This window comes from Ceratina calcarata, unplaced genomic scaffold (genome assembly GCF_001652005.2).
Source record: "Ceratina calcarata isolate Rehan_Ccalc_2016 unplaced genomic scaffold, ASM165200v1 scaffold180.2, whole genome shotgun sequence".
Lineage (NCBI taxonomy): Eukaryota > Metazoa > Arthropoda > Insecta > Hymenoptera > Apidae > Ceratina > Ceratina calcarata.
Window position 1 is genome coordinate 1,284,809 of NW_017139431.1, and position 22,862 is coordinate 1,307,670.

At 38.3% G+C, this 22,862-nt stretch overlaps 3 protein-coding genes across 8 annotated transcripts; all 3 read left to right on the forward strand.

Moving 5' to 3' along the window:
- The first annotated feature begins 4,920 nt into the window (after positions 1–4,920).
- Positions 4,921–6,955, forward strand: LOC108633040 (mannose-P-dolichol utilization defect 1 protein). 3 transcript variants are annotated; one of them, XM_026810882.1, is made up of 6 exons: positions 4,921–5,421; positions 5,483–5,605; positions 6,021–6,086; positions 6,218–6,350; positions 6,428–6,632; positions 6,694–6,955. In XM_026810882.1, the coding sequence occupies exons 2-6, from the start codon at positions 5,527–5,529 to the stop codon at positions 6,934–6,936; spliced, it is 726 nt and encodes a 241-aa protein (XP_026666683.1). In that variant the 5' UTR covers positions 4,921–5,421; positions 5,483–5,526; the 3' UTR covers positions 6,937–6,955. The 3 variants fall into 3 exon arrangements, with proteins under 3 accessions (XP_026666683.1, XP_026666684.1, XP_017893470.1); XM_026810883.1 differs by having other exon boundaries at positions 4,921–5,281; XM_018037981.2 differs by having other exon boundaries at positions 4,921–5,605.
- An 841-nt stretch (positions 6,956–7,796) lies between these two features.
- LOC108633039 (serine/arginine repetitive matrix protein 2) lies at positions 7,797–19,677 on the forward strand. 4 transcript variants are annotated; one of them, XM_018037977.2, is made up of 14 exons: positions 7,797–7,936; positions 8,588–8,781; positions 8,865–8,989; positions 10,224–10,300; positions 10,377–10,499; positions 10,574–10,788; positions 14,607–14,747; positions 14,872–15,063; positions 15,152–15,830; positions 15,915–16,222; positions 16,476–16,651; positions 16,738–16,864; positions 16,950–18,303; positions 18,498–19,677. In XM_018037977.2, the coding sequence occupies exons 2-14, from the start codon at positions 8,621–8,623 to the stop codon at positions 18,615–18,617; spliced, it is 3,798 nt and encodes a 1,265-aa protein (XP_017893466.1). In that variant the 5' UTR covers positions 7,797–7,936; positions 8,588–8,620; the 3' UTR covers positions 18,618–19,677. The 4 variants fall into 4 exon arrangements, with proteins under 4 accessions (XP_017893466.1, XP_026666689.1, XP_026666688.1 ...); XM_026810888.1 differs by having other exon boundaries at positions 16,515–16,651; positions 16,950–19,677; XM_026810887.1 differs by having other exon boundaries at positions 8,596–8,781; positions 16,950–19,677.
- Positions 19,678–19,776: 99 nt separating this feature from the next.
- LOC108633005 (venom peptide SjAPI) lies at positions 19,777–20,400 on the forward strand. Its single transcript, XM_018037907.2, has 2 exons — positions 19,777–20,026; positions 20,118–20,400. The coding sequence occupies exons 1-2, from the start codon at positions 19,936–19,938 to the stop codon at positions 20,348–20,350; spliced, it is 324 nt and encodes a 107-aa protein (XP_017893396.1). The 5' UTR covers positions 19,777–19,935; the 3' UTR covers positions 20,351–20,400.
- The last annotated feature ends 2,462 nt before the right edge of the window (positions 20,401–22,862 follow it).

Here is a 22,862-nt window from a genome sequence, read left to right on the forward strand (position 1 = left end):
CTACAAGAAAGATCCTATGCAATTTTTCCGTATGTCCAACGGTTTGGGAGTTATTGGCCAAAAACGAAAATTTGGAAGAAATTGAAGGGGTACCCCTTGGAAAAATCTCGGAAAAATCGAAAATTTTTTTTTGTTTTTTATTATTAGCAATGTTCTTCCGACGTCTGATATCTTTTTAAAAAATGTGTTTCTAAAGTGTATAAACTGTTGGGATTGACTGTATAGCTAATACATCCTTAACGAACAGAGATTCTGAAATTTAGTTCCGAAGTTTCGTTAGAAAGAAAGTCATTACTTTCATCTGTTGCATCTCACATCGTGATTCCTATTTTGATTACATATTTTTTTCGAATGTACAGGTATCGAACATGACGAGAAATAAATGAGCAATCTGTGAATTGAATCGATGCACTTTGCAGACAGGGCAATTGTGACAAATGTAAATATGTCCGAAGTACATTGATTATGTGAATAAAATTCGTACATTTAGAAAGTCTAAAATCAACGTTTCTTCATTTTGGTTCCCTTTCTTTTCCTCGTATTTCAATTCCACATTCATCGAGCTTATTAGTACTTCTAAAAAATGCATAAACTCGAAGTCCTTCACATCCCGTTTCGCAGGGAGCTTAGAATTTTCGTCTTGTTCTATCAACGGTATAATTTAAGCTCGGCTAATAAAAGTCTCCGACGATGTTATTTTTCTCTTCACGGTAAAACGACTTTTAAAACGCAATATAAATCCAACTTCAGGACACGGTGGCACATTGAGAATCGAGTGCTCTTCGGACAGCAGCGAATCGTCTCACTGGGGATTTGTCGACGTTGCGTTGTATGCTCGTCACGAGAATCGAGCTCGGAAGTCGCCGCTTGACTTCTGACCTTCTGCGTCGTAACCACTTTCCGGTAGTACGATCGTCCAGGGAACGATGTCTACCAGAAATGTATTCAAACGACTACGATGACGGCACGCTTATGAATTCCTATATAAGATGGAGCAAAAGGTATCCATCTTGATCCTTTTATTCCTCCTATGGTTTCATTGTTTCTCTCGTCGCTCTGTTCGTACAATTGTGCGACGGTTCACGGTGTTCGGTCCGTGAAACAGTGATTCGACGGATCCGGATTTAGCACGTAATTTCTGCGCAGACTTGCCGAGCTCCATCAACGTACCCTCCGTATCTATCGGGAGAACGAGTGCATGCATCGAGACGACAAAGGTCCGTGCATGAATTGAACTGGTATCAGTTTTCCAATACGTAATTAGGTTACAATTCGATTGAAACGTGACACTCGTTATTAAGTTAGGATACGTTGCGTGATCGACACATAGTTAGCGCGAACAGTAAATTGTTCATTTATCGTAGTTTCATTCCTGGATTTCAGATTGAACTTCAATTTATTAAATACGATGACAAATTCATTAACTTTACTCTGTAATTGTAGAGTGTGTAAAGAAATGTTTGATCTCGGCAGTCATAGGCGTATTCTACATCTTCAGACCGATGTAGTTCTGTAAAAAATAGTTATCGCAAAATTGTCCTTGACCTTAAATTTCAAGGTTGACAATTTCTTTCCTTGCATTATATTCTACGTGTCATGGGATAAGGAACTAATGTAGTGGAAATAAGCCTTCTTGAGGCTTCAAACACTTTTTAATAAAGAAAAAAGAACTGGACAATGACAATTGTGCGCTAAATTTTTTACAGACCTTCACCGATCCGAAGACATGGAATACGCCTATGATTGCCAAGACCAAACATTTCTTTACACCTTGTACATACAAAAATTTCGCAAGTTCCATATTTTCTAATACTACCTTTAAAAATGAATTAAAAAGAAAATTATTTTACAACTATTATATTGCTGACATAATTAAATCGTTAACAGTAACAATGGCCTTGCGTGAAATACACGTAATCCTGTGGGAAAATTGAATTCCACAGCGGGGACGTTGCTCGTCCAGCCGCTTGCATCATGAATCAGTGAACAGAATATTCTCCAACTCACAATCAGCTGAAACCAGCAGAAATCCCTTCTGATAGTTGCATCGGTCCGGCTCGCGTGACGCCTATTCTATTTTCGTTAATAAAGGAAAACGTTGTAACTGTTTAATCTTCGAGCAGACAAACGATCCCGACAGAGAGCGAAGAGGTGAAGGCCGGCGAGGAATTCTGCTGGAAATGCAAAGGTGAAACCGCGGACGCGGACGGGAACGCGGTCTCGTTCCCCCATATTCAAGATCTCTGTCCCGCTGACAGAAGAAGGATAGCCCAGCTGGTTAAGCAGTTGATTAAGTAAATTCTTCCCTACCATCCACCGTGTATCGCGATGCATTTGTAATTAATACTGAACTGAGCGACGGCTTTTCATTTATCCTTACTCTACTTATCATCCTATCCTATTAAGACGGTTGTACCTTTTAATTTATTTTATTCAGAGAGCATTACGTGAACGGGAATTCAGATTGTTTCAAAGAATAAATTATGATTATTCAACCTTCCGTACTTCTCGCTTCCGTACCTCGTTCGAGTGTCATCCAACTCATCCCTTATATAATCTGATCGATTTTATACTAAAGAGAGCAATTCATTTTATAATATTGGTGGGTCTTTCAACGATAATACTGCATTCCAACGTAGGAGAATTTAATACGAGATGTGATCAGTATAATATCAGGTTGTTAGTAAAAGTTTAACTCTATTATTCATGTCAAGTGTGTTCGCAAGTTAAACCAACCCTAGGGACCAATTGTGTTCGCTAATTCCGAAGAAGTATTAGTCGAAATTACTCGTCGACATCGACGTGCCAGTGAGATATTTAGTCCCATTAAAATAATACAAGTACACGTATCTGTCGATATTACTTTCTTGATCGTGGAGATGAAATATCCATTGAAAGTTATATAGTTAATGTGGGTAGATTAAACGAACGTTTCGCTTTACTGGAATTTTACGTGCGACCATTTATACGTACAATGCAGTTCAAACGAAACGATGTTTTCTCAATCAACTAGAGGTTGAAATCGTTTTCATTTAAAGTTTTGTCACTCGTTATCAAAGTTGTTGCAATTGGCATAATTCCACGCTATGTCTTGCCGATATAAGCATAGATTACCGTTTCTCATGCAGATGCACTAAAGAAACGCACGACGCCAAGTCCAAGTTAGCGGTTAGTGAATCTGAGAAGGAAGCCATGAGAAATCAGTATCGGAAATCCTTGGACTCTCGTGAAACCGAGAAGAAACAGTTAGAATTCCAAGTAACTTTGCTACTCGTATTCTCCTCGGATGCTACTTTATTTTTCTTAGATCTTTCTACTTCTACTTTAAGTTCTATGCAAATGTAAGAAAGCAAAAGTAAACGTTCTGTTCAGGGGAAGATTACGAATCAGCGAAAAACCATATTCAGAATTGAAATAATCGTCGACTACGATGAATATGTTGTATGAATGCGATTTTTAGTTATGATTCATTTGAACTATGTGCTTCCATTCACATTTGTAATGAGTATTTGATAAGAACTTTAGATCTTAAATGAAGGGATCGTAAAACTAAGGGTTAGATGTTATATGAATTAGGGCTTCAAATGTGTTTTGCAGTTAGTCGGCTAAGTTTGAATCGTAATTACGGCTCCTTGCCACGCGACTTTCTCCAACTACTGTCGTTATATCGACATAACGTACTTGAGGATAACTTTGGCAAAAGGTGATCCCTATTTTACAACTCAAGTTATTGAAACATCAATCCATCAGGTTCATTATTCGTTAGCACAGCTTTAAGTGAACATTAAACTAACAATATACGGAGTTGCTACAATTATGCCACGTTTAATTACAAGCTCTAACTGTATGGAACGCGGTTTAACTTTTAATGAGAACGGTTACCTTCCTGCCTAGTAAATTTGCTGGTCATTGATACTGAATGAGGAAAAACCGACAACAAGTAGGAAAACTGTGTTTAATACCGCGTTTCGTGTTTTGTTAGTTGAACCAGGCACGAGCCGAGACGAACGATCTGAAGACTCGAATTTCACATATCCTGGAGTTGTTGACACGGCAGATAGCTGCACAGGAAAAACAATTCCTCGAACTTACGAAGACCGTTAGAGATTTAATACAAGAGAAGTCTCGGTTACAAAACGCTTTAGTTGAAATGCAGACAGAAAACGATACCCTTGAAGGTAAATTTCAAAGGGCAGTAGAACATCTCAGAACGAAGGACGACGAGAAAATGGTTCATCAAGCTAGTCAAACTGATAAATTGGAAATAACAGTGTAAGGAACTATAATTAGTAGGTAGAAAAATTGTGAGAACAGATTAATTGCTAATCATCATTATACATATAGACGAAAGTAACGTTTCGTCTCTTTCATTAGAAAGCGATAATGTTATAAGAAAGTTCTTGAGATGAAAGTAAATCTCTAAGATAAAAATAGATTAAGTTGAGTAAATCACATATTAAAATTGCTCACTGATTTAACAAGATTTTCATAGTAGTGGCCAGCAAGAATTCAATAGAGGGTCCATTCCGTGCCACTCGCAAAATGTACGAATCAAGAGCAAAAGCGACCTAGAGGAACCTTCTATGGAAGGTACGTTATTGAGAGAGCTGTTCTTTAGGAAACCGAGCGTCGAGGAAAGCGGTACCTTGGATATCATCCCTGTATTATCGGAAACAAGCTTAAAATCTAAACGTTCCAATACCATCCTTTTTTCTTGACATATTGTTTGAGGATTATACAATTTTCAATAAAAAATGTTAATGAAAGATCATATTTCTCTTTTAAATTGAAATTGAGACTCATAGTTCTTAACTCTAGATGGCATGAGGAATAATCTGTAGTAGCGGTGTAATGAGTGTTGGTCGCTAATCTTACAATTAGCACGCAGCTGCATAGTGCCCGGCACCTATGCCGCGAACACGTTGCCGAATATACATTAGCAATCGTTCATTGATTGACGATTAATCCGAGAACGGAAACAGTTCTGCGTATAATAAGGAAACTCACTAATTCATAGTGGTGATACAACACGCGGAGAAACAACAAACTTTCTTATTCAGATCACGAATCTCGCGCGTCTCGACAAGTCCAGACAAATCTGGACAGAATTCAAATCGTAGAACGACGATCTTTTTGGAGAGAGGAACCTAGAGAGGCGATCTCTGTAGATCCTGCAACTCGATCAGTGGCGCGAAGCGGCTAAGCGGCCACACGCGCCACCAGAGATGAAAAGCCTTTTCATCTCTGGCGCCACACTGTATTTCAGTTTGTAACCTATAAGGTTTTATAAATCAATTAACTATTTATATTCCAATTATAAAGTATTGTAAATGTGATCTAGTTAAAACTACACAAAAAAAATGTCATCGTTATAATTTCTTATCGGCGAAGTTTTCCTATGTATAATATATACTAACCTATGTAAGAGTCGAACCGACGGAAATGAAAATTACTTCGCATTAGTTCATTCTTTATATTCCAGTATTCCACTGATTCCACGAAGCAGTACACGTATGCGTAATAAACATGGCTCAATTAATAATGAATTGGTTTTTTACGGAAGAATGTATCGAAGAATATTTCGACGACTTAAATTTTTTTCATGGTATGTATTTGCCTAAATCTTGTCAATCAATTATCAAAATGAAAAATTATGCTTACAATAGTACCACAGTCATTTAATCACATTCAAAAAAATAGAAATATTTTTTCACTCTATCATTTCATAGATTTTGACACATTTAAATGCTTTTCACTCTCTGATATATTTTTTTCAGATACTATTTTATACTTCATAAGCAATAAGATGTTTCAATAAGAATTGTGTGTATGTACAGTCGATTTTTAAAGTACTGATAGCGATTTCTCGATGATGTTCAATTTTTTTTTCGACGATAAATTCGAAGTCCTTATTCCTTCGTGACAATTAAAATTAATTCTCATAAAACTTACAATGAATTTTTTGCGAAGAAGATATGCACCTCTTCAGGTAAAACATGAAAATCTTGAACATGTTTCAGTTGGATGTTTCAAGGCAACCTTGAGCAAAGTTCTAGCCCTCGGCATTATCAGTGGATCACTTTTCGGTTAGAAACTTTTACATAATTACTTAACTATCTCTCTTACCTTCAAGTAATTATTTATACTTTACTCAATAACTGTGTATGATATCGCTTTCATCATGTGTATTACTTTTCAAACTGATTTCCTATTTTAGTTAAAGTACCGCAGATTATAAAAATTATTAAAAACAAAAGTGCAGAGGGTATCAGCTTGTTCAGCGTGTTATTGGATTTATTTGCCATCACTGCAATGGTATCCTATAGTTTCGTCAGTGATTTCCCATTCAGGTAATATAATTTGAATAATCAATAATTAGAAATGTACATTTTATGTATCATAGCTGATAAATTCATGAAAATTATAGCTCATGGGGCGACGGAGTTTTCCTTGGACTGCAGACTTTGACAATTGTTGTATTAGTTATGCATTTCAATGGTAATACAGTTCAGGCAACTGCATTCTTCACCGCTTATTTATCAGTTCTACTTGCCGTCGTCAGTGGCTTGACTCCTCTGAAGGTCCTTTGGGCTTGCCAAGCAATGAATATACCCATTGTTCTTATTAGTAAGGTATGGCTTAGAAATAGAAACTTATCTGAATCGAAGAAGTCACATCTCATATTCTTTCTAGTTAATACAAGCCTATACGAATTATGCAAATGGAAGTACTGGACAACTATCAGCAGTGACTGGTTTTATGCTATTCTTTGGATCTCTAGCAAGAATATTTACTTCTGTTGTGGAGACAGGAGATATGACAATGATAGTAATGTATATGTGTTCGACTCTTGCAAATGCTATAATAGCTGCTCAAATTTTATACTACTGGAATGTAGGTACAAATAGCAAAGATAAACTTCAAAAAGTACAATAAATAAATTAGTAACATTTTTTATATTCTTATAAACCTGAAACAAGAGGGAAATAAAATGTGTACATAGGTAAATAAGTAAGAATGATCCGAATATTTAAATCGTTAAAAGTATTGGAGGAATACAATATTTATTTTCATGACAAAAATATGGAAATGTATCTATGTCAAACTATCAAAGCCTATTTAGACTTCAAAGTATGATTGCTTATAGAATTTTAAGAAATGATAGGGTTTCGTTTGAAATTTACTATACATATGCTACCTAAATTTCAAACATATTTCAATAAAAATATGTAATACAAAAATCGTTTTTGTTATTTACTAAATCTTGACTCAACATCTACTTCTTTTGAGATAGAGAGAAATGTTTCAGATAAAAGTTGTTTGGTTTCGAGGTACATGGTGTACATAACTTCTCTGCAGGTGGAAAAGCTTAGGAGATTGAAGTCAACTTCAAATCAGTACTTTATATAAAGAATGTCTAGTTGCATCGTTTGGTATATAAAGAAATTTAGAAGTTGACCTTGAAATCTCCTAAGCACCTCCACCTGGAGAAAACTTATGTACACCATGTATCACAAAATCAAATAACTATTGTCTGAAATATATCTCTCTTTGTATTAAAAAATGTAGAAGTTACTCAGGTGACTTGCCCTAAACAACTCACTCTGTATACTTACATTTCTTTTAAAAAGCTCAGATTAGTACGATCTCCGGTGGTTCAGATGTGCGTGAGAAACGTGGATATTTGTATGTTCCGCTAAACCGGAAATGATATATAAAATCTCATCATGAAATTGGAAGGGGAAAAGGGGAGATACGCATGCGTAAACTGAGCTGAGTTTATCGTTTCCGGTTCGGCCGCATTCGTCGTGACTTGTGCAGCGTATGGTGAAATAAAAGCACGCAGTTGTTTAATCGTCGATGATGTTACGTAGTGGGCCGTGATATAGGTGGAAAACACATTAACAAGTCGTCAGAAGATAATAAAGGAGCAACGGTGAGTAATAATCCGGGTTCTTTTTTGGCCAGTCTGACATGCCCACATGAAAAAACGGGCGTGGATGAGAATCGCAAAAGAGGTGGCCATTTGGAGCGCTATGGCGCCATCAGCCTTCGCAATCCGGCTTCCCGACGACCATCTTGTTATCGATAAATCAATATAACGCGCTCTTCTTACAATGCAAGCGTTTTTCTCCGAGTAAAAGAGTATTCCACAGATTTATTCTATTACGTCGTTTTTACAATCCGCCAGAGGAATATATCAACGGCTGCAGGTAAATTGTTCAGGGAAACGGTTTTTGGTAATTCGCTTTGTGTCTAAGCGCGTTCTTGCGCAAAGTACCATTCCCTTTTGGAGATATACGAATTGCGATTGAAATGAAACAGTGCGAGACCGATACGTCCTTATCGATAGCATTCGACTGAACCTTAGACGATTGAAATACCAGAATTTTCTGGATATCACCGTGGAGAGTGATTTATCAGTTATAAACATGTGTCCTTGGCTGTTGGATGATGTCCTTTTTTGCATGCCACTTATCGGGCAGTCGGTCAGAGGCAGCTATTAAAAATTTCGGCTATATTTGGATAATATCTTGGATATTGAAGACAAAAAAGGAAAACATTACGAATTCGCCGATTTTCATAGTATTGCAGGACTAGGTTGCTTGCAGTACTGAATATGGAATCAATGGATGCACGCCTTGTGGCGCAAGCATTGAACTACCATGGTCAACAGTTGCAGAAAGTTTGGGAGGGAGAACGCAATGAGAATGAGCTAGCCATGCTCAATCTCAAGGAGCCAAATTTTGAGATCTACCAACAACGTCAAAAAACGTTAAGGTATGTGCTTGTATATATATTTGTATGTCAGCCAATTATTCTAAAAGTTCACAAATTGAAGTAGTTACTTACTCCTTTTACAGTTTTGGCGATAGAGGAAAAAGGCTAAAGCTGCAGCAGTTTCTTGCAAAGAAGGCTGATGCACTTTATGATAAATCAAATTTGGACAAAACAGTTGAGCCTATTAAGCAGGAATTAGGAGATGAAGGTAAACGTTGATCTTATAAAATCTTTACATGATTTCCTTTGTGTTGCACGATCTTGAGCAATGAATATAGAAGTAATAGTAATCGTTTATTCGATATCTTCGGCCTTAAAATGGATATTATGTTTGGAGATAAAATACAATAATTGTTTCTATATAATATTATAATATTTGATATCTATAGTTGTTTACGTATCGGTCTTCTTTTCTGTTGCATTCTTTCTTAGTTGGTATGTATCTCCTATCCACTTCGCTCTTTTTCCTAAAAATTTCTCTCATCGATATTTCTGTCTTTACCGTTACTCCTACAAAGTTATACGCTATGTGTTTCAGCATTTTTGGCTCGTTTAAACATATGCGACACATGTACTTTTGTGAATACTTCCAATATTTACTCATCTTTTCTTCATTCCCACTGTTGCAATTCTTTCCCATCTACTTCTTTTTGATTGTAATATCTGCCTCTTATCTCCTCCCATTTCGATTTAACCGTTTCTTGTTCGTTTCTATCGATTACCTTCCAGCGTTCTTCCATCATTTTATTTACCAAATGTGTTCTTGTTTTTAATTCGTATTTAACTGCCCTCTTTGCCGCTTTTACTATGATTTTCTCTAATTTTGTCTCTTCGAGTATAATACACCTGTGTCTCCATTTACGCGGCGTATCTGTTTCAACGTTTTACGTGAATGAAAATCGCGTAGATAGAGTCCGCCAGTACAAATGAAAGGAAAATACTATAACGTTGCAAATCCCGACTGTTTAAGATTGATTCTAACGTTCGCGTCTGTATGCTTTATAAAAGTACACAAATGATGACTAGCGGAACGTAATGTATTTTTTTCCTTTCCTCATACAGCCCTGACATGCTTAAACATCGCTGAATAATCACAATCGGCTTGTAGAAAACGCTAGTTACGTAAATGCAGATCGCGTACAAAAAGTACCGCGTGTAAAGAGACTCGCGTAAATGGAGGAAGTAGATGTATATGCATGTGTATTGAAATCTAAGCCCAATGTTCACCTCACATACTTTTTTTGTATTTTTTCCAGTTTCTCTCTCCTCTCTCTCTCTCTTCCCACCCCCAGATTTCTACTCCGTATAGTAAGACCTAAGAAGTTCTAACTAGACTATTGAAAATCGTTAGTCTTCTCTCAAAATTGTTTCTGAATTTTCTTTGGCCAATACTCCGTGTTAGTTTTATGAACAATGAATATATTATCTGTATATTGTTTCAGAATTTTATGCCACAATGCCAGGCCTTGACACTTTTGTCACCATGGAGAAATCTCAACGTATTCGTAACTTTTTGGAGGTGAATCTACTTTCTTCCTCTTTTAATTCACTTCAACACTTAGCAAATATAGTTACAATAAATTACCTGGTTTCAGAGTTTGATCGTTGGAGATGTTATTTACGCGCAAGTGATGGGTAAAAGTGCTGCTGGGCTTCTTCTGAAGGTGCTCTGCAACTGCAGTGATTGCCCTCGGGTTGTTACGGATTTAAGTGTTAAGGTACATTGACTTTTGTTTACACTGGTTCTTAACGTCGTTTTGAATTTGGATTTAATATTTCGTGTGTTGAACAGGCTCTAATATTGAACACGGCCACAGTGCCGGCGGTGGACAAGAAAGGTGTAACAAGAAGCTACATGGCAAATGACCTCATCTGCGTCGTAGTCAGTGAAGTTAACGTTGAAGCTGAGCGAGTCGTTGCTGTTATGAACGTACCGCCCCGCGAAGGGCAAGCACCGCACCCACCTATGGGACTTATCCATTCTGATGCTCTCCCGGAAGCTTATAAGTAAGTTACGAAAGATCTAGATAAGTATATATTTTTGTATCTATAATAACGCTTCACTAACTCTGTAAACTGATATGCATATCACTATAGGAGATTTTGTATACACAATACAAGTGGTACAAGTGTCTTGCGATGCATCAGTAGCACTTTTAATTCAAAATTTGTATTTCAATTATATATCGTCCTTGATTATTTGCTTATTGCGATATCCTTTGAGAGCACTTGTGCACTAACAGAAAGCAGGGGAAATTTTCTGTCAGCGGTAGTTTCGAATTAGGATCGATACAAGTCTCAATCGTGGTCGAAATGCATCTTCTATCGACAGTGTAGTTATTTTGTTCGTAAATTATATAAGTAAGTGAGAGTTTATCAGATTTGCATCCTTAGTGTTCTGTTTACATTATATTTCTCGTTAAAAATAAGGTAAGGTAAATGATATATGGTGGTCAAAAGAGAAAAAGTTGAGATTTAACAGACGCACTGTGATACTAACAAAACAAGGTAAATTAGATTTGATTCCTCTTACACGTTTTTATGAATTTAGGTGCCAGACACTCTCAGTAACGTAAAAAGTTGATAGTCAGTATGATGATGAATTTATAATGTGATACAAATGATTCAGACCTTGAGATTTGGTTGACATGGCTCTGTTGCGCACAATATTCTATCTACGTTTGTGATATGTTACTCTCAAAGCACCAGCCAAACAATGGCGCCAAATGACATCAATGTCTTTTGAGGTTGCATTTCCAGTATGAGATGTTGAGCCTTGGGTGGTCAGAGTGAGTGCTGCAGACGGTAGGTATAATGATGATTTACTGTTGTTTGGTCTCTTAAATAAATAATGCAATAAGTAAAATATATAAAGATTATGTAACTTTTTTATTGTTATTCATTGAAATATTTTTTACTCAAGTATTTTTATCACAATTTACTAACCAGCTTAAGTACATGATATGTCAACACGGTGTCGATCTACCTCTCGTACGTATTACATTACCAAATCAAGTAAAATTTCGTAGGGTTCCCAACGAAGTTAAAGCAGAGACCAAATAACTAAAATCTTAATCGCCCGAACCTTTACCTTTAAGCCTCAAAAGAATCGCGCCTAAATTGTTTCTGAATTTTCTTTGGCCAATACTCCGTGTTAGTTTTATGAACAATGAATATATTATCTGTATATTGTTTCAGAATTTTATGCCACAATGCCAGGCCTTGACACTTTTGTCACCATGGAGAAATCTCAACGTATTCGTAACTTTTTGGAGGTGAATCTACTTTCTTCCTCTTTTAATTCACTTCAACACTTAGCAAATATAGTTACAATAAATTACCTGGTTTCAGAGTTTGATCGTTGGAGATGTTATTTACGCGCAAGTGATGGGTAAAAGTGCTGCTGGGCTTCTTCTGAAGGTGCTCTGCAACTGCAGTGATTGCCCTCGGGTTGTTACGGATTTAAGTGTTAAGGTACATTGACTTTTGTTTACACTGGTTCTTAACGTCGTTTTGAATTTGGATTTAATATTTCGTGTGTTGAACAGGCTCTAATATTGAACACGGCCACAGTGCCGGCGGTGGACAAGAAAGGTGTAACAAGAAGCTACATGGCAAATGACCTCATCTGCGTCGTAGTCAGTGAAGTTAACGTTGAAGCTGAGCGAGTCGTTGCTGTTATGAACGTACCGCCCCGCGAAGGGCAAGCACCGCACCCACCTATGGGACTTATCCATTCTGATGCTCTCCCGGAAGCTTATAAGTAAGTTACGAAAGATCTAGATAAGTATATATTTTTGTATCTATAATAACGCTTCACTAACTCTGTAAACTGATATGCATATCACTATAGGAGATTTTGTATACACAATACAAGTGGTACAAGTGTCTTGCGATGCATCAGTAGCACTTTTAATTCAAAATTTGTATTTCAATTATATATCGTCCTTGATTATTTGCTTATTGCGATATCCTTTGAGAGCACTTGTGCACTAACAGAAAGCAGGGGAAATTTTCTGTCAGCGGTAGTTTCGAATTAGGATCGATACAAGTCTCAATCGTGGTCGAAATGCATCTTCTATCGACAGTGTAGTTATTTTGTTCGTAAATTATATAAGTAAGTGAGAGTTTATCAGATTTGCATCCTTAGTGTTCTGTTTACATTATATTTCTCGTTAAAAATAAGGTAAGGTAAATGATATATGGTGGTCAAAAGAGAAAAAGTTGAGATTTAACAGACGCACTGTGATACTAACAAAACAAGGTAAATTAGATTTGATTCCTCTTACACGTTTTTATGAATTTAGGTGCCAGACACTCTCAGTAACGTAAAAAGTTGATAGTCAGTATGATGATGAATTTATAATGTGATACAAATGATTCAGACCTTGAGATTTGGTTGACATGGCTCTGTTGCGCACAATATTCTATCTACGTTTGTGATATGTTACTCTCAAAGCACCAGCCAAACAATGGCGCCAAATGACATCAATGTCTTTTGAGGTTGCATTTCCAGTATGAGATGTTGAGCCTTGGGTGGTCAGAGTGAGTGCTGCAGACGGTAGGTATAATGATGATTTACTGTTGTTTGGTCTCTTAAATAAATAATGCAATAAGTAAAATATATAAAGATTATGTAACTTTTTTATTGTTATTCATTGAAATATTTTTTACTCAAGTATTTTTATCACAATTTACTAACCAGCTTAAGTACATGATATGTCAACACGGTGTCGATCTACCTCTCGTACGTATTACATTACCAAATCAAGTAAAATTTCGTAGGGTTCCCAACGAAGTTAAAGCAGAGACCAAATAACTAAAATCTTAATCGCCCGAACCTTTACCTTTAAGCCTCAAAAGAATCGCGCCTTGTCATAATAATGCCTAATTTAAACTTACAGCTTAAATTGACAAATAAAAAATATTAAAAAAAAATGATGTCATGTTTGAATTGACACCACAAAATGCAAAACAGGCAACAGTACTACTACATATAAAAAAATTTTTTTGGTCAACACTTGGAAGATAAAATATACTCAGGCGTGGCTCCCAACCTATCCTAGGGCTATGCAATTTATTTTATCGCACCAAACTTATAAAAACCAAACCACCGTCGATTGATGATAGGCTGTGTGCTTTTGTGTTGAGAAATCCTCTGATTACAAACATGATACAAAATACTAGAAATATACGTCTTAGCGGTACAAGAAAGGTGAGAGACGAGTTTACATAATAATGAGGTTGTGTACCATTGTAAATTTATACGTAAAAGATCTGGTAATAAAGGAAACTTACCGAACTTTCTGCAATGTAATCCCCGTTTCGGACCCCTGCTGCTTGTTAACGGTACAAACGTAGATTTTGATCGACTCTAATACCACGAGGTGTCTGATAACTCTTTTCGTAAATAAGAAAAAAAGAACGCGTTGTTGTTTGATACATCTTTGGCATTAGTGTCGCATCGTTGAATAATTCATGAAGATCGAAGAGAAGAGACGAATACTACACAGTTGAACAAACCAATGAACGGTGCTGCCGCATGGTCACATGTGCAAAGGAATAAGGAACAAGAAGGATATGCATGTTAATATGCATGAACATAAATAAGACGATGAGACGTCGAAAAGAATTAGATGGAAAGTATGAACTATTTAAATAAATGTATCGCCAGGGAATATGCTCAGGACATGCAAATATTCGGTCGCCATGATTATCAAGTCTTTAGTTTTACCGTTAACAAAGTAGCTTTGGTATTCTCTTTTTGCCAAAGGTCAAAACGATTTTTTCATCTTAATAATTAATTCTTTCTCTTTGTGGTGTAGGAAAGCAATGGACAACGAAGGGCAGTCGTACGAAGCGATGTTGGAGAATAGTACTGGCTTCAACAACCCGAACAACATTAAATATCTTTGCGACTTGATGGGTCTCGGTCAGGAGAATCATTCCAATATGGTCGGTTTGAGGTAAAGCATCAGTTTCTTACATTTATACGTAAAGAATGTATTTTTTGTTATACGAGATGAGTGGATTTGTTGCGATTTAGTTTTTATTGTTTTTAAAATCGTTTCTCTTTTGTTTTTGTTGCAGAGAAAGGTTCCCACCCAATGAATATGCAACCGAATTAAGACAGGCACAAGCTAGTAAGTGGGCGTTCCGAAGCGTCGCTGAAGGCATAGACCATTTTAAGGCTGGTCGTCACACGGAAGCTTTCCAGTGTCTTAATAAGGCACTCAACGTAGACCCTCGAAACGTTGAAGGATTAGTAGCCCGTGGAGCACTGTGAGTCACTTTGATTACATGCCAGATGTACAAAGCAAATTGTTTCGAATTATGTGTACATTATATGTTTACATTTTGGTTGTTACAGATATGCCAATAGTGGCAGCTTTAAGAAAGCAATAGATGACTTCGAGACAGCATTGAAATTGAACCAAACTCACACGAACGCTCGTAAATACATGGCTGAGACTCTTGTTGCTCTAGGCCGGAGTTACGAGGATGAGAAGAAGTATGAAGAAGCCCAAAAAGCGTACGAGAACTGTCTGGCAATTGTTCCATTCCATGAAGAGGCCAGAAACTCAATTGAATATATTAAATCCAAGACACTGACATCGTCATTGAATCCATTGGATTCATTCAAGAGTTTTGAGACTGAGAACGATGTCGCCGAAAATAAAAAGGAAAAGAAGAAACGCAAGAAGGAAAGAAAATCGCGTTCGAAGAAGAGACAGAGATGGAGTTCAAGTTCCAGTTCGTCATCAAGTGGATCTTCAAGTTCTTCTAGCTCCGAAACCAGTAGCACGTCATCGTCTGCAAGTTCGCGTTCAGCGTCTCGGTCACCAGGTCGTAAGCGAAAGCACAAGAAAGATCATCGGGGTTCGCTCTCACCCCTTAGCAAGCGTATGGCTCAATACAACAATCCACCTGCTGCTGCAATTGCACCAGTATCCTATAGTTCGAACAGCCGGGATAAAATGGATGATTACGAGATAAAAGTACGGAAATTTTTAGAACAGACGAAAGATGATTCTGACTATGAAGATAAGGTAAGAATCATATTTTTACACACATTTTGAATTCAGTTTCGTTTGTTACAAACGTGGTGACCATTAGTTTATTTATGTTAACAGGTAAGGAAATTCCTGGAAGAAACTGCTAGATGGAAGCGGGAGAGGGAGAAAGAAAAGAAACATTCGGAAAGTGAGAAAATGAAGAAGAAAAAGAAAAAGGAAAAGAAGGGGAAAGAGAAAGAAAAGGAGGATAAGAAGAGTAGGAAGAAAAAGAAGAAAGAAGAGCGTAAGAAACGTAAAAACAAGGACAAGCTTGAACGGGATTTGGAGGCTCTCAAGAAGTCTTCGTTGCCGGATTTAGAACAGTTGGAGTCAAAGCTTACTGCTTATTATGCAAAAGTTGAAAAAGAAACTGCTGTGCTGAAAAGGTTTGAACCTTTACGTCCAGTCCGTGATCATTCATTTTCGTTTCCGTTTCGTTAATTTGTTTTCACGGAATGTTTTTTATGCAATTGTTTCATAAAAAAACATCGCAGGTATTATTTTCCGTTCCGCACCTAATTTGTTTCCTTAGCCGATTTTCCGTATTTATGTCGTCTTCCGTCTAATGTTTTGAGGATACATGAATGGAAACGCGGGTTTTAACCTATCATATTTTATTTATGTTTTTATATTTACTAGGTATGTAGCTCAGTTTAATGACATAGCTTCCCCTCTTAGCAACGCGGAGAAACTGGCTGAGAGCTCGCGAAGGGAGGAGGAGCTGCGTAGAGAGAGGGAAAGAGAAAGGGATGAAGCTTCAAAGGCGTACCACGAACGGGAAGCTAGAGTGCCCATGACCGCACAACAGCGCAAAGGTAAAATTCAAGGCTATCATAAAGATTACGTGCTGCATTCGTCTCTATTGTATGTCATTTAATTTCGTGTAATTTTATTCTTTTAGAAATCCAAAGAAAGCCACTCACAGACATATTTGAGCAGGAGTCCCAGCTAATCCATCCTGAACCCAAATTACCTACTCTCGACACGGCTGCATTAAATGCGAAATGGAAAGCTGCCCAAGCAGCTAGGTAAAGCATTCAATAATAGCAATTTAAAAATATTCTTAAAGAAGTCACTGCATATTTAATCATGGCTATTTCTTTACTTATTTAGGCAAAAGGACGTCATTCCACAAAAATGGCAGGACGTTCCTCCGGAGAACAAGAAGATGCAAGCTAACGTTGATAGTGATGAAGATGATGATAACGAACTGGAAGAGAAGCTCCAACGTGCGGCATTGGAGAAATCCATGAATATACGGAAGCAAATGCAACGCGAACTCGCGGAAAAGAGAGCAGCGGCTGCTCAGCCTATGACTGCCCCTACACCGCCGCCATTGCCCAAAGAACCACCGATTCCGAAACAAGCGCCGGTAAAATATCCTACGCCACAGCCACAAAACAAATTCCAATCGTACAAGGATCCTTCGATATCTGCACCGCAAGCGACGCCTACCAAGTTCAGTTCTAGTAATAACCTGGGTGGGAAATTCCAACCAATTGGTCAGAGCGGTAATAGTGGAGCTGGCCATCCGCCAGAACCACCGCGTCCACCTCCGCCGACGAAAAATCCAAGTCAGGCCAAAGGACCCAGGACCGATTCTGACAGTGAAACGGAGAGACAGCACAGACAGACGCCTAAGAAACGTGAATCGTCTAGCAGAGGTGGAGCCGTTTCGAAGAGAATGAGTAGAGACCGTCCAGCGAAACGTTCGCGCAGTAGGTCGCGCAGTGCCTCCAGCTCGGGATCTTCAAGATCTCGTTCACCCCGCAGAAGCCGTTCACGATCATACTCTAACCGAAGATCGGGCAGTTACGAAAGAAAATACAGTCGATCTCCATCAGGCACTTATAGCAGGTCGCGTTCTAGATCACGTTCCCGTTCTTACAGCAGAAGTCGTAGTCGCAGCAGATCTGGAGATAGAAGTTACTATAGGAAGAGACAGTTCCGACCGTACAATAACCGCGGCACTTATTATAAGCCACGTTTCCAAGGTTTCAATAATCCTAACCATCGTGGCGGTGGCAATAATTTCCAAAATCGTAATCGATTCTATAATAATCAGCATAACAATCGTTTCGGCAATAGACGGGGCGGTGGTTTTAACAATCGCGGTGGCGGGCGCGGGCGTGGCGGAAACCGTGGCGGTAGATTCTTCCACGGTAAGCAAGGCTTCCGCGATTTCCGTGATAGACGAGACTTTAGAGACCGCCGTGCTAATTCGCGCGATAGATACAGCGATCGTAGTTACTCTCCCGACCCAATGAGGAAGGTCGACGAGGCGAAAGAGAAGATCAACAAAATGCTTGAAGGCGGAGATGACGCGGTAGAGCATCAACAAAGTGGTGGAGGATCGAACGTCCCTCCTAGTAAAAGACAAGATGGACCTTTGAGTGAGGGTGAAGAAAGAGACGATGATGACTACGAGAGGTGGGGAGAGGGCGAGGGGGGCGACACAGCTAACAAGGTTGGTTAGGTCTCTTCTGTATAGGCTTTCGCGAGAGAACAGCCTATCTTCGTGCTGACGATCATGATAATCCGGATGATATTATGAGGAATAAGTGATGATAATGAGGATGATGATGGTGATGATGATGATGATGAGCCACACGTGCAAGAAATGTGCGACCTAGGAGCCAACTAACTCTCGTTTGTTACTAGAATGAGGAGGTTGGACCTGCCGGCGATAACCTGGAAGGCAAGGAGTACTTCATTGAACGCATGAAGCAACGAAGCAAGACTGTTTTAATGCAGAGAGCCCTTGCTGCAAAGGTTTGGTAGACCGTTGCCGTTGCTGTTCCCTCGATTCTTCTCCTTCATCTGTGATATAGTTATTTTCCTCACCGTTGAACATCGATCGGGTCACGTGAGACACTGACTTCTTACTCTATTCTTGTATCGAACGAATTCGGTACACTTGAAACAAAGTGTAAAGAAGATAGTATGTCGTGAATGAAAAGATATGGCGATCGAGAGAAATACAATTTCTTATTCTTTGCTCCTTTATCAAAAAATGCGAAAGAAAATTTATGATACATACACGATTGTATTGTACCATTGATCAAGATCTTTGCGTCTGTTTCACTCGATTGTCATGTTCGTATTGAATGTGTAGTAAATATTCGTGATATGATGCACACAAATGTGCTTTTTGTCGATGCAATAACGTGTTCGCATCACGTACACCTACGAACGTTGACCCCTCTTTTTATTCGTTAGCGAAAAAAATTTTATTCACCTTTCGACTTTAGTACTTATTCCCGTATTGTAGAATTTTTCTTACTTCGATGTAACATATACATTAAGATAGAAAGAGAAGCTTCTATTATGTCGTACATTCATGAAGGGAAGTATTTGGTCGCAGCATTTGATGTACGCGAGTGGCTTTTCATTATCAATCATTGTCACTATTAGGAGTTAGTAATACATCTTTTGCAAGTTTAATTAGACACGAATTTTCTCTCAGTTTACGTTCTAATTCGCAAGATTTCAGTGTTACACTTTACGTTTCGATGTCTTGTGTTTAACACGAACCAACCTTATATTAATTTACGAACATTTTAGATTTTAATTGATTCAAATCCTGTTAAATCAATTTGAATTGCCATGCAGAGACATTCTTAGTAAAGGAATAGCTTTTTCCTTGCATCTAGCATTCAGGATTATTCTTTTGTAAGCGCTTCGTTCTGCAACAAACGTTATCACAGGACTCCTCTTCATTACGAATACTTATTTTAAGATCACACAAATAATTTACTAGTAAGACACTTATATATGTTGTATGTAAACGAGTTGCTGTACAATTCGAAGATCCGCAAATACATAACGTGAAAACAGGAAATTTAGTCGTTCCGCAATACTTACTTTTCCGCCCGCATACATACCTTAATCGTTAATACGTACATCGTTTCATTTTTTATCTCCCTGATGCGCCACTTACAGAGTCCTCGTTTAGAGAACATTGCCTTTGTGCGATTAAAACTGGTTCTTTTATTGATAGCGCACCAATTTGGATATCTCTGTATTCCATTCGCGACCGGGTATTTAAACTTGCAGCCTCGATCGTCGCTTGCATTTATTCTTCGGTACTTGGTGAAAAATGAAGTCTTTACAAGAGTATTTTGTTTTAATTATCACGAGTTTTCTTTTGCTCGTGGGTATAAACATGGCAACGGGATCAGTACTCTCTAGTAAGTATCTATCTTGTTAAAAGTTTAATCTCGCGTTTTTTCATTAAAAAAACGAATTTTAAGTCATAGTTATTTCGATTAAATTTTTAAGAGCCAGAGATACTCTATACCGAAGATACTTGTGGAGAAAATGAAGTTTACAGTCAGTGCCAGGCAAATCCGATCTGTCAAAAGACATGCAATAATATTGATAACTGGGACTCGGTGCCTTGCATTCAGACGAAAAGCTGCTTGAGTGGTTGCGTCTGCAAAGTTGGATACGTACGCGACAAAGATCAAGGCATTTGTATTTTGGAAAACAGCTGCCCTAGAGTCAGACATTAATTTCAAGTAAAAATATTTTATATCATGTAAACCATATGGGATATTAGCAAAGAAAAACATTAAAAAAATAATGATATTCTATCGTCATTTCAATACTTCTTCCCTTCTTTATTTTTTTATTTTTTAAGTGAAGCGATTATATTTATATTAGACGATTCAGTAAACAATACCAGTTTATATCTGCATTAAAACGATTTTTTATAGCAGCCTGGATGAGAGATGCGTAGACGCATTTTGATAGGAAATGGTGGGGGAATGTGGTAGCGCGCGATATGATAGCGTTTTGAGATGGCTCAGTTCCGCGCCGTCTTTCACGTGCGCGACACATTTCGGGAAACGTGAATTCATAAGTCGTGCAAAAGATAACCTGTAAATCAATTTCTTGTTATATAGTCATTTGTCATTAGTTTTTTACGTAAGGAACCGTTTATTTTCTTCCTGTAAAACCGAATTAGACACATCTTTTTATTTTAATGATACTCTTTATTTTTCGTTTTTTTTTTTAAATGTGACTTCTAAATGTATAATTAAGTGAAACAGTGTGTCAAATATACCAGGATACAGCTATGGATAAGAGAACGTGTAGGAGCAACTGTTTAATACGTAAGTTCGTCATAATAATCAAGTAGTTAGCTGATCAGTTATTTGTTTTGAATGAATAGTACGTAAATGCGAATGATCGAAGTGAACGGTGCACCTTATCAAAGTTCAATTACGAGCTCAGCGGTGACCGTGATTATTCTCTATCGAGCAAACGAAAAAAGAAGCCTGCGGCTACCTCGATCGAGCATCCCCGTGGGTCCGCGTCCATTGTGATTTTAATAAGCCTTATGCAAATTACAAATGAAATTGTCAGCGGCAGGCCCGCGGTCCATTCTTCGTCGTTGATGGGGACAATTAGAAGAGCTTTGTCCGGCGACCACGCGTTGTCCGGCTGCTCGGCAACTTGAGTCCCAACGAGAGGACCGCCCGCCAACCCCTAATGTTTGTATCCGGTCCCTAGGACGTTCACTTCCGATCCGAAAGTGTCTCTTGGCTTGCTGACCATCGACTTCTTCGGCTGTTACTCATCAATCAATTTGTCAGCATACTAAATTGTAGTATTAAAAAAACTGATAAATGAATTTTATTTAAAAATATCACAAATTGCTTAAGATACATGATTTAATCTGACGCGGTTCAGTCCGATTGAACTGAGGATTTCATCGTGTTAAATTACTGTTTCCTTCGCTAATCTTATGCAACAATAAGAAGTTAAATTCAAATTTCCTATAGACAGTTTATGGAAGAACAAGAATGTAATAGAGATCGTTGATTCTTAGAAAAGCGGTAGAAGTCACGAGGCAGGACAAGAAAACGGAAGAGAAGGCGGGGGAAGGTTGGGAATCGAACGGAATCACGGAGGCTGGAGGTCGATGGTTTGGGGTGGAGATAAGTTTTTACGGTAGGGTTACTAACTTACGGACTCGGCATTGTCGAGTTCCCGGTGACGGGAGGACAATGCGTGTTCGGGACACAATGCTTCACTCTGGAATCTGAAGGCAGTCTTGACTATCAACCTGCAACCACCCCTCACGTTTATGTATGTCTACTAATACTCACCCCATCTTGCACATACCACCCTCCTATTGCTAACAGCGTCTTCGTACCGCGCGTCGTTACTTTCTCATTCTGTCAGCCTTTCTTCATTTGACTCAAAGGTCCAACAAAAAGAATGAATCCTTTGTTGCGAAGAACTTTTGTATCAACTTTGATTCAACAGATCATCTATATGAAATCTCATGTATGCCAGACGGTAATACGTTTTTCTTTCGCCGTGTCTGTTGTCGTCGTTGAGTAATAGTTTCCACATCTAGAAGTTACATGAAGAAGGACTCCTACTATAAATTTAAGAGGTCAAGGCCAATGGGTCAGGGGTTAAGCGAATCTAGTAAAAGATGACGGGATACGGAATGTTTCACTGCTGCCAGAGGAAAACGTGAACGTGTTTGAAGTCGTAGCCATCTCACGATCAAAGTGAGAATGAAACAGACTACGAAAGAAGCTACGACTGTGTATGGATATTTGATTGTGAGTGCAAGACGATAGGAGAGCAACGACGCAGGAAAAGAAAAAGAGGATTGGTAGAGGGTGAGACGAAGAGGAAGGCGTAGAAAGCAGAAGACAGACGGCCGAGTATTTCAATCGCTCTTAGACTCACTCTTTGGCTTGGCTTTTCTGTTTCTTTCTCGCACAAAAGCTACATTGTTTCGCCCCTACGTTCGTATGGACGCTAGCTAAAATACTCCCTTTTTCTGTCGGCAACACGGATACACCGAAAAGCACGCTACGTGACATATGTATGTACGTATGCCAAAAGCAACAGCAACGTCGCTACCATCGTCAGCATACAATCCTTTCTCGTACATTCAATGCTCGTCGCCCACTCGGTATCCTTTTGTCGCTGTTTATAACTCTATAGGCACGGTATTCCACTGTCCCGGTACACGCCGAGCACTTTTCGAGCTTAATT

What these genes read in the sequence shown, in the direction of transcription:
- LOC108633040 (XM_018037981.2), top strand. Translation starts at nt 5,527, where the DNA reads ATGGCTCAATTAATAATGAATTGGTTTTTTACGGAAGAATGTATCGAA. An exon ending in TATCAGTGGATCACTTTTCG is followed by an intron (nt 6,087 to 6,217) that starts GTTAGAAACTTT and finishes TTCCTATTTTAG; the next exon opens with TTAAAGTACCGCAGATTATA. An exon ending in GTCAGTGATTTCCCATTCAG is followed by an intron (nt 6,351 to 6,427) that starts GTAATATAATTT and finishes TGAAAATTATAG; the next exon opens with CTCATGGGGCGACGGAGTTT.
- LOC108633039 (XM_018037977.2), top strand. Translation starts at nt 8,621, where the DNA reads ATGGAATCAATGGATGCACGCCTTGTGGCGCAAGCATTGAACTACCAT. An exon ending in GACCGCACAACAGCGCAAAG is followed by an intron (nt 16,652 to 16,737) that starts GTAAAATTCAAG and finishes TTATTCTTTTAG; the next exon opens with AAATCCAAAGAAAGCCACTC. An exon ending in GGGGCGACACAGCTAACAAG is followed by an intron (nt 18,304 to 18,497) that starts GTTGGTTAGGTC and finishes GTTTGTTACTAG; the next exon opens with AATGAGGAGGTTGGACCTGC.
- LOC108633005 (XM_018037907.2), top strand. Translation starts at nt 19,936, where the DNA reads ATGAAGTCTTTACAAGAGTATTTTGTTTTAATTATCACGAGTTTTCTT. An exon ending in AACGGGATCAGTACTCTCTA is followed by an intron (nt 20,027 to 20,117) that starts GTAAGTATCTAT and finishes TAAATTTTTAAG; the next exon opens with AGCCAGAGATACTCTATACC.